Here is an 11,998-nt window from a genome sequence, read left to right on the forward strand (position 1 = left end):
TTTGACGCTTACGTGGCAGCATAGGTGTCAAATTTGTGGGCCGCCTATTTTCTAATTCATATTTTTGCCATAAATTAAATATAAACTATTGATAAATCAGATCAGATGGGAATCATGGGGCTAACTTGTCCCGACCATGTTTGCCTCATCTTCATCGTTGTTGCACTTCTCCGACGGTATTACGGCGAAACAATGACGGTGGTTTCTTTTTTCCAAGGTAGAAGAATGATGGAGATGATTGCTACCGGAGAGTAGGGGATTTCTATGGTTGTGGAGGAGGTAACAGATGGGAAAAAGATGACCTGCACCTCCCATTTTTCCGGCGTAGTCGTCTTCTCCGACGATCTTCAATTCCATTTTTCAGGCGACGCAGATCTCTCACTATCCGCACCACCTTTAATCGCCGGAGTCGCCGCCGGCCCGGATCTCGTCTCCCAACTCCAATCATATCTGATCAGTATCAGCAATCAAGATTCCATTCTGATTCCAGCAACAATGGTCGGGGTGGTGTGTTTGGGCATATTAGACAACGATGGTGAGTGATGTTTCTTCGATCAGAGAGGAAGACAAATGGAGAAGACGATAGTGAGAGAGGAAGGGTCATAACAATATTGGTTTTCAATATTTGAGTTTGAGAAGGTGGTGGTTACTCGCCGGAGATGGTGGTGGTGGCTCGTTGGACTGCCGTAGATGAAGTTGTGACTGTAGAAGGGGGTGGGCTGGGTTGTGATTGTAGAAGGGGGTGGGGGTGGGTTGTGACTTGTGACAGGGGGTTAAATAAATTTTTAATATATTATATATAATATCTTTATAAATAATTAAAAGAGACACATGCCATATAAGTGCCACATAAGCAAATTTTGACACCTATGCTGCCACGTAATCGTCAAACTAACGAAGTTAACATTCCGTTAGTTGTGGACTGTTGAAAACAAATGCACCTTTAGTTTGGACCGTCACCAGACAAATGTTAAGTTGGGACTGTTATTTACTAACAGGGAATAGTTGGGATTATTTAAAACCAATTTTCCTAAAAAAAATGAAATACATACTTACTGAAATATACCCATTTGCAGTTTATTTTATGATGATTGTAAAACACAAGGGCATCGAAAAACCAGTTGAAGTTGCCTCGTTGGATGGAGTTCTAACTGTCCATTTGTTGTCATGTTCATTTAAAATAAATATAATCAATTATTTTCGACGAACACACATCAGCGAGTATTTCAACCAATCCATTTGCAAAACATACACCTTTACAATATTTGTTAACAAAACATTATAAGATGACACCTTATAATGTTGAATTTGAAGTGTTTGAAGCGTATCTTTAAACTTATCGTACTAAAAGTTTATTAATATTCCAAATGTATATTAATTTTATCTTTGGCCCAATCTAAATTTATTTTTATGTTAATTAACATGTAAAACTTTATTTGATTAGATAGAAAAAAATATATCTTATATAAAGCTATAAAAAAACATTTTATAAGGATTAAAAAAATAAATAATATAATATTTAAATACATAATCAAATTTATTTACGTGATGAATTTCCTAATTTCCACATATGTACTACACGAGTTAGTAACCTAGTTTTGGATAAATTAATAATAAACTAATGTTTGCTGGATCCCATGATGGTAAATATATATAAAAATTTAGTTAGTTTTTAAGAAAACCGTTCAATTTCTATAACGATTTTTCTCCATTTATTTTATTATTAAACAATTTGTATATATACAAATCACATAGTTTAGAAGAACAAAAATTAATAACGAGAAGATAAAAAAAATTGTTTTGGTTATTCATTAAGAAGATAAGAATACTATTTATTTCTTAAATTTTATTAAATACACATTAGATAGTAAAAAAATATTGTAAAAGTAATTTGATTTATGTTAAATAATTGTAATAGTATGTGATGATGTTGATAGTTAGGCGGGGGTTTGTGAAGTTTGATGTTGTGAAACAAAGTGTGTGCTTTAAAAAAGTTTAGAATCTAATATAGCGGTTTGTAAAAGTTTGTTGTTCTGGACTTATCAAAAGGTATTTTGTATGTTCAGCTAAGCCTTAATTTTTTCACCATATAAATATTCTCTTATTCTCTTATTGTACATGTAACATTTGTGGCTTTGTGTTGGGAGGCGGAGCACATAGTAGAAAGATAACTAGTTGTGGAGAGTGGATGTTGATCAAATATGATTAAACAACTATATAAATCTCTTGTGTTCATATTGTTATTTCAGATTAATGTGTGTCCGTGTGATTGAATCGTAACCCCCATCGATCCTAGCAGAGATGCACTTAAACTTGTATATAGTAATTTTATCATCATATATACAGACATAGTTCACTATAAGATCGAATGTGTAAATAGGTGGAGAGCCGTAGATCATTTTGTCCAATGGTGGTTGCGGCCTTGTGGGCCTAGGTCAAGGATTTAAATCACGCAAGTAGAATATTAGTTAAAAAAAAAGTTATATAGAAACCGTGATTCATGATTAATGTGTTATGAACTATAAAATCCGAATAATTTTCATTTATATCATCTATACAATAAAATGGATATTTAATAAGGACCCCAACAACTTAAGTACATGACTTTTCTCAAAGACTCTTCTGATTGTTTAGCTTTCGCCGTTGAAGCCATGGTCTTTGTCGCCGGGGATGATAACTTGTTAGCTTGAGTGACTGACCGGAGATTGGACTTGGCGTGGTGGTGGATGGTCCTCATGGTGTAGTTCCACCGTGCAAAGCCTTGATCCTTTAATGCCTCCACCAATCCAACCGTTCCGGCTACCATCCATGCTCTGGTTGTTGAACTCATGGTATAAATGTTTGAGATGTTTGTGTTTGCAAAGTTTTTGATGAAAGCATGGATGCTGGAGTGTGGGTATAAATAGATGGACACCCAAATCATTGAAGGAACAAAACAGTAGGAAATGCCAATGGTTTTAAGGAGTTTTTAATAATACGGCCTACAAGCTAATAGTCACATGGCAAATAAGAATGTCATGTAAAAACAAAAAAGTGTAATCCATTTGTTTACGTTTATTTAGTGAAACAACTCTAAACATTTTTAAATAATTAAATAAAAGAACTCAATAAAACCATTTGAACTGAAAGAGTGAATCAACGGAGCTTTTCAAAATTAAAGAGTGCGATGACCTATGAAAATCATTGTTTAAAAAAATAAAATTTGAAATGAGATATTTTAGTAAATTTCATCTCTTTTTATAGCATCTTCAATGCAACACATACATCCTTATTTAAAAAGGAAACCCAAATAATCTAATCTGAATTCTTATTCGAATATTTTGATCGGATCGATCCGAATATCCGAATAACTAATTTGAATTGGATAAGTATTTGATGATTCGAACTATTCGGATATCCGAATAAACAAAATAAATAACATGTGAATAATTTATTTGAAGTTTGGCTTTATTCGTGTTGTGTTTTAACTTTTAGAATTATGATAGATCATAGATTTAATTAGACTTTGTTTTGAAGTTTGAGTTTTGCTTGTGTACATTTCATATTTAATTCTTTGGTTTTGTATATTTTTATTTAAATAGACGTTTGTTTGAATGTTTGTTATACAATTTATTTTGGGTTATTCGGATTATCCGAATCCGATTCGAAATCAATTATGATCGGAGATGAACACCCCCTTTTCGGATAGGCTCCTAAAGTTTCAAATCTGAACAATCCAAACCGAATAATCCGTTATCTAATCCGATGAACACCCTTACTCAACATGCCATATCAGATTTCAAACTAACATAAACTTTTATTTCTCCTCCAATGATTATTACTTGTTTTTTTTTAAATTGTCACCTCATTACTTTCTTTTCCTTTTATTTAAGAGCATTCATGACAGTTTCTTTATATCTATAACTAGAATTTTTACCCAGCGCAACGGTGGTAAAACCCAAGCGTTGAGCTAATAAGTCGACATGAATTTGGTTGGTTTCGATGACGTGCGTCAATGTACCGGAACTAACACCAAATATAAAACAAAAAAAGTTATAAAAATTGAGGTGGATCAATGTGGTGGTGTCGGTCGGTAAAACTCGAATGTTGGCAAAACCCGACAGTTGTCGATCTTGGGCATTGAGATGATGAGTCTATAGAAATTCGATCGGTTTCCTTCATGTTTATTATGACACCGAAACTAAAAAATAGTCGATTTCTATTACGTTCGTTACGATAACTAAGCTGAAAAACAAAAACAAAATTTACGGACCAGTTCGGTGCCGACAAATGGCCCTAAAGGGCACTTCCGGCACCAAACTTCTTATTTGTTATATATAATAATTGCACTAAAAATATTATATTTTATCTCTTATATACAATTAAATAATATTTTTTTACATCTTTACTATCCGTTTCCTTTCATCCACTAACAACCACTTTCAAATATATTAAAAATAAATTAAGTATTTTCTTCAAATTTACTCCACTCACACCCACTTACATCCCTATAAAATAAAAAAAAATTAGTGATTCATCTCATATAAACATAGAGAAGCGGCTAAGAATGCTCTAATATATATATATATATATATATATATATATAGATATATATATATATATACTAGTTTTTATCCCCCGTTTTACGCGGTTGTTTTATATTGTTTGTTCTAATATTTATTTATTTTTTGAATTTATGTTTTTTTATTGTATAGACGTTTATAATATACTTATGGTTTGATGATAAATTGTTTCACAAATAAATGAGATGGTTATAACTCGATTTAAAAGCTATATGGTTTTGATGAGACCCAAGACCCGTTAATTTTTTTTATTATAAAATTGATTTTTTAATTATAAATAATATTTATGAAAGTTAATAATATACTTATGATTTGATGAGACCCGAGACCCGTTTATTTTTTTTACTATCAAATTGGTTTTTTAATTTAAATAATATATATCTTTTTTTAAAATAAATAAGATATTAATTTTTATTATATCCTATTTTATAGGATTTTTACATCAATAATTTGGTGAGAATACTTTTTAATTTAATGAGATGTTATAACCCATTTAAATAATATCTGGGTTTCATAGGAACCATATCCATGAATTCGGTTCAAATGCATGAGAAGTCTCCATTTAAAAATTAAGTAAATCTGGTGACTCCAAAAAAGGGGGAGCGACCACATCGCGACACGTATGATTTTTATGTCTTCGTTAATATATATTACTAGTTTTTATCCCTCGTATTACAGGGTTGTTTGTTTAATGAATATCTGGGTTTGGTAATACCCATACCCATGAATTCGGGTCAAATGTATGAGAAGTCTCCATTTAAAAATCAAGCAAATCTGGTGACTTTAAAAAAGAAGGAGCGATCACATCGCGACATAGAATTTTTATGTCTTCTTTAATATATATTATAGATAGATTAGTTTATAAGTTTATATCTTCCGTAACTAATCAGTTAAATAATAATTGAACACATAAAATAAAATAAGAATTCACACGGACCATTCTTGTCAAATGGTGATTTGTTTTTTCTCAAATAAAAATAGACCCACATTACTTTATTTAATTTTGATTTATAAATAAAGATGAGCCATTGGCTTTTGTATTATTTAAAATTAATTTGAATGACTTGAGCCCACAAATCATTTTTGTTGGACAGTATTGTTTCAATGATGTCACTGGTTTGTTACTTTAGTTTGAAATTTCGGGACGGTGACATGTAGCACCATTGAAGGTACCTTAACTTAGGTATTTTTTTTAATTAAAAAATATTTCCCCTTTCTTTTTTCATAATGTATATTATTTTTTAAATGGATGTGTTATTCATACACCCTTTATGGGGGTGTATATAGAGTTTAAATGTGTGTTAAAAGGGTGCGTGAATAACTAAAAAGGGTGTATGAATAACCATGGTCTTTTTTAATTCAAGCTACCCAGTCTCACCGTTACTAAATTATATAGTTATTATTCAAGGTCCAAAATCCTTCCGTTATTTCATAGTTGTTCGAGTGTTTTGTTTTCCAATTTCTTGACTATTTAAAGTGATGCAAACACCTGTTTACAAGGTTTATTTGTTTTAATATGATATAACTTGATTCTTGTAGGTAATCCGATGATTTGTTACTCTCGGTCTTTTCTTAGCGTACATTGAGTTATTCAAACCATTAAATTCCTTAACTCCATTATATTTCTTGGTCTTTGCTTAGCCTTCATGGTATCAAATCATCTGTGACAAATTAAAGTAGATTTACCTTTTCCCGTTTTCTTTCCATGCACTACAATGGTCGAAATGAAAGTAAATTTCTCAAGGCATTCGGCCAAACAACAAAAAAAAAATTAATATTACCATCACTACAAGCCTTATTTTTGTAAATTTAAATAATGAGAATTACCCCGATACAAACATCAAATGGTGATCATGATTAAAATTTGCTACTACATCGGCACAAGAAGATAGATGGGAATTTGTTGATCGGTATGTATCAGCATGTTCTAATGCTACACCATACCCGGATATAATGAGGTTCAGTTGTCAAACAAGTCGGTCTCATAGTCGAAGTCGGGCTCGCAGTTGATTGTCAACAAGATAATGTACAAACTTGTTGAACTTCTCAACTATTCCATCTGTGTTGTCCCGTCGGACGTCTTCGACTGTTCCCAGCGGGGAGTTGTACAGCTTCAAAAGATCTTCTTTGCCGAGCGCGGCAACCTCGTACTCATCAAAGAAGCGGAGATGATGCATGTCTTCACAGTGGATGACCACTTTCCTGTGCTGTTGTCGAACTCTCAACAGATGAAGCGCTCGAACAAGTTGGGCAAGAAAGGTTCGCCATGATTAATCGCTTGCCCGTCTTTCTGAGTCTTGTATTGCCACATCTTTTTATTTTTTCCTATGACTGGATCAACCTCTGTTGGGTGCCAGAAGGATTTACCTTGTTGAGTTTGAAGTCAAGGTAATCCTTCTTTCATTTCTTGCTGTAAATACGTAATGTTCATACATATTTGATCAATACTTTGATTAGATCTATATCTTAGGATCTAGTTTATGATATGCTTATAATTAGTTATATATATGTATTAGTAATTGTAATATGTGTATTAGTAATACTTTAAGGAAGAATTGAGTGAGAGAGAATTCCAGCGGAGGTTTGATATAATTAACTCTAAACTTCAATTATGAGGGTATTAACACCCTTTAAATAGACGATGGAGACCAATTCGTTACACAACCCGTAACTAATTGGCTCCAGTTCATTAACTTACAAGACACAAAAGGAAAGCATAACGAATCAGTGATTCGTTATGCCCCCATTCGTCAACATTCCATGACGAATGGGAACTTACATAACGAACTACATTCCATTCGTTAAACATCCTTAACGAATGGGCTTTACACATAACGAACTGGCTAATTCATTAAACATTCTTAAAGAATTAGCCTTTACATTAACAAACTAACTTAAATTCCAAAAATACCCTTCATATTAAAATATAATAACTTACAAACGATTATTTACAAAGACTCGAGACGACAAAACCGTGCACTAACAAACACCCCTTCGTCTTGTGCTCTTTGTCTTTAAGTTACTTGAAGAGCTTTGTCTGCCAATCACTACAACTATGAATCCCGTACTCATGGCATATACGTGCGACACGCTGGAACTGCATAGCCCGGTTGTAGTCTTCTTGGCGCTCGATCAGTATCTTGTTCTTAAACAGCACGTCATTGTCTATTTCAGATATGTTAACGAGCTATATTGGGTCGATAAATCTAATAAAACTGGTCTTCAAGCCTTTACCTAGAGCAATGACGGCCTCGCCAGTACGATTATCATAGTACCATCGATTAAACGATAAGTGAAGATTCTGAGGGAACGTCTTCACCGGTACATGTTTCATCGTCTTTGGCGGTTTAACAATAAGCACGAGTTTTCTCTAACGCGTACGAGGATCGATATCGTAAATACGTTTACGGATTGGAACTTGTGGCTTAAAGAACGTGAAACCACGGCTTACCTCAAAGAGCAAATGTTGATGAAACCATTTTGCCCGACGATTTCCACCGCGATTAACGAAAGGTCGACTCGCGAGGGTACGAACATCCCAACGCGGTAGTGAGAGAACGTTAGTGATATTTCATAGTACTGAACACCGTTCTCCCACTTGGTGATACAGACCTTTAACTCGAATCATACAACCAAGACACAATGTCCCCTTTTACTATCGACACAGCTTTGAATGTTGTCTTCTGATTAGCTTTAGCTCGTGCGATAACATCTGGTTCCTGTTCTTGATCAACATACTTGTACGCCTCAATAGTCTAACGAGCTTTCTTGCTCATGTACGCAAACCAACCCTGAATATCAGCTACTGACGGATCAGGATTTCAATCAAACTTCTTGCCTTTATTCTTTGATATCTTTTCCAAATAGTCTTCAGCAACTTTGACGTTTTCTTCTGTAAATGTAGGAACGCCCTGATCAACATTTGAATGTTGAAATAGATCAGGATATTCCTCTGATGTCACATATTCAACCTCGATCTCCTCATCTTCGTTAATAGACGACATATTCATATGAGGAATAGTTGTATCCTGTAAGACTTCCTCGTCGTTCACTACCTCCACATCATCCTCGGCTTCCAAAGCATCGAGTTCTTCATCATTCAATCCCAGCAGTAATGAAATCTGCTCACGTGTTAGGGACCGATCAACAAATTGACCCACTTCAATTTCATCGGCATTGACCATACTTCGTACCACCCCCTTTTTATCCATAAATAGCACATTGTTCGCCTTGATCGACTCGATTGGTTGTGCATTCGTCGAATCATGATAAACAACCAATTGTTTATCCACGTTACCACCACCGCTCGTTCCAGCACCAAAGGATGAACCGTGAGCTTGTTTCGGCTCACTACCTCCAGCACCCGAGGCATCAGGATCTTCATCATCATTCTTCAGCTTTATCAGTTCATCATATTTGCATGTGAGCTGAAGAATAAGATCCTATTGTTCCGTAATCTTCACCCCCTGAACCGTGACAATCGCACGAAGCTCCTTAGTCTCCTTTTGGAAAAAAGAGACATAACCCATCAAACGATGTTGATTCTGCATGAGCTGCTATTGAGCTTGACGATCAGTTGCCATTTGATTCTCATATAAATGAATCAAACTCAATAGCATGTTCATCTGATTTTCTGGGGGCAAAGCATGAAACGATTGAGGTACCGGCTACACATGTCCTTGAGGATGACTAATTCTCATAAACGAGACATCCATAGGAAGAGTCGGCATCATGGTCGGTGTTGGAGGAATCACCGAAGTAGCATCAGTAGGCCTTGGTATCAAAGATAGAAAAGATTGAGGAATCATACCAAGCCTATGATCCGACGTAAGAGTAGTCGTCAATGTAAGTTCCGGAGTGCTAGTAATAAGCGGCATCGCCGAACGTTGAAGATCGGACGACCTAGGCTCGCTTGGAAATATTTCCACCCTAGATCCATGAACCACATGATGCTTGGGCGTTGATCAGACGCTAGTTCCTTGCCCTTACGTTTTCATTGTGCAGCAGGCGAACTTGCCGCCACAACGTCAACACGTCGTTGGTCACCTCCATGACCACCATCATCATCATCATCTCCATCATCACTGCCTTTGTTCCCACCTAGACCCTTTTCTCATTCGGAATTCGAATCATCGTGGATCCAACGATCATTAGAGGACATACATACGCCGGATTAGAGATATGACCAATCATACGTTTTCTCCTTGGCGTCTCCTGCCTATAGGACTTCATCCTTTTGACAGTATTAGCAGTCATATGCTCGAGCTTCAATATATCATCTCGCAGCGTCATATCAATCTCCAAATCAGGATAAGATCTTGAATGATTAGCTGGATAAACCGTGGATACATAAGAAATTTGTTTCGTCTTTCCTTAAATGATAGAAGATCATCTCTGAGAAATTGAACGGCTTGTTCAAAATTAACGCGACTAATGCAGATTGTAACATGGTTTAGCATTCATCGTATCCACCTTTACGACCTCCAAGGCTGTGTATAAGCACATGTAATAAATACTTGTACGTGGGGCACAAGCCAGCCTTGTTGTACATGGAACGGTCAAGATCGCCAGCATAGAACACACGACGGAACAAGCCTCGAATCAACCCTTATTGAACTCACACGGGTTGTCCATGTTATCATCGAACCGCATCACCCGTCTTATAACCTCAGTTGTAATTACAATCGGCTTCTTGTTCACCTCGGCAACGATTTGGTTTTCATACTCAACGTATTGAGCATAATTCCAAAATGGTCGTATAATGCTGAAATGAATCTTCGGTCAAGATCGCCAGCATAGAACACACGACGGAACAAGCCTCGAATCAACCCTTATCGAACTCACACGGGTTGTCTATGTTATCATCGAACCGCAACACCTGTCTTATAACCTCAGTTGTAATTACGATCGACTTCTTGTTCACATCGGCAACGATTTGGTTTTCATACTCAACGTATTGAGCAGAATTCCAAAATGGTCGTATAATGCTGAAATGAATCTTCGTGTCAGCAGTCACCACATAACCTATACGAGAACGTCGTATGAAGGGTAGCATATCACCAAATACGTCTGCATCAGCAAAGTTTTCCCCCACGAAGGCACAAATGTTATACTTCTTATCAAATGGTAATAACGGGGGTTCAGGCTCCTGTTGTTGTTGCACTGGTTGTTGCTCAGCATCAGGACCATCCTGGATAACTTCGTCAGCCATAGCTGAGAATACATAAACCCGATATTCAGTAAAAGCGAAAATCAAATAATATAAATATATTTATAACTTTTAATTTTAAATTTTCAAAATAATTCCAAGTATGATTCATGAATGATTCGTTATAACGAATTAGGTACTTCGTTATAATGAATTGCTTAATTAGTTAGACATAACGAATCACCCTTAAATGAATAACGAATTAAAGAACGAATGTGGTGTAATTCTTTATCAAATTCACAAAAGAGTTGATTTGTTATGACATTAGTAAAGAATTGAACACGAATGAGTGTCCATTCATTAAAGCATAACAAATGGTCACCAATAATGTATAATTTTGACAAGCCGAAGTCCAAGTCAAAACTGATATGAACTTGGAGAGTCAAACATGCAACCCAAAATCAATTACACCATGTATAACGATGTAACGATCTATAGAATACACTAATCATTTCGGAAACACATCGATAACCGATATATGTTTCCCATTTTGGTTAATTCTGAGTATAGCATAAGTTAATGAAGGTTTATATGTTTCACACTTCAAGAAAATCAATTAAAATCAAAATACACTAGTCATGTAAATCGAAGAAAATCATTGGGTTTTGATCCTCATTACCTTACGAATCTTAATTGATAATCAGAATACGGTTTTGTGATGATCGGATTTTTTGGAAAAATTTGGCAAGAGTTCGCTTAAGGAAGAAGAAAAGGTTTTGAACGAATGAGATGAATCGTTCTCAACAGTTCATTATATAGGACGAATTAGAACACATTCCAAGACAACAAATAAGCTGATTCGTTAATTCAAAAATAACGAATTAGCCAATTTGTTATCTCATTCGTAATACGTGGCAACGAATGAGTAATTCGTTAAAACTTATCACGAAGTAATAACGAACTAGGGGTAATTCGTGCTTAATTCGTTAAATATCATATGACGAATTGGGTCATTCGTTACAGAGTGGCGGAAGCGAATTAAAGTATAACGAATTGAAGTAATTCGTTATCCATTGATAACGAATGTACTATCAAAGTCCTTTTCCTTTTCCTTTTCCTTTTTAATTTAATGTTAAAACAATTAAATAATTAAACAATTAAATAATTAAATAAAAGAATTAAATAAATGAATAAATAAATCAACGAAACCCGTATCCCGATGATCTTTTACCTTACGATCCTTACCCGTCGTGGTAAGATGTTATATTTTAACGTGTTTACGCTTAAA

The 11,998-nt window shown here is 35.0% G+C and overlaps 1 protein-coding gene across 1 annotated transcript; it reads right to left on the reverse strand.

The window, feature by feature from the left end:
- Nucleotides 1–2,567: 2,567 nt before the first annotated feature.
- LOC143576309 (uncharacterized) lies at nt 2,568–2,958 on the reverse strand. The gene has a single exon (XM_077060427.1). The coding sequence runs from the start codon at nt 2,921–2,923 to the stop codon at nt 2,573–2,575; it is 351 nt and encodes a 116-aa protein (XP_076916542.1). The 5' UTR covers nt 2,924–2,958; the 3' UTR covers nt 2,568–2,572.
- Nucleotides 2,959–11,998: the final 9,040 nt, after the last annotated feature.

This window comes from Bidens hawaiensis, unplaced genomic scaffold (genome assembly GCF_021521415.1).
Source record: "Bidens hawaiensis isolate Kalapana, Puna unplaced genomic scaffold, B.hawaiensis_p1.1 tig00028059_1, whole genome shotgun sequence".
NCBI lineage: Eukaryota > Viridiplantae > Streptophyta > Magnoliopsida > Asterales > Asteraceae > Bidens > Bidens hawaiensis.

Bases quoted from the DNA above. Each gene is read 5' to 3' on its own strand.
- LOC143576309 (XM_077060427.1), bottom strand. From the start codon at position 2,923: ATGATTTGGGTGTCCATCTATTTATACCCACACTCCAGCATCCATGCT.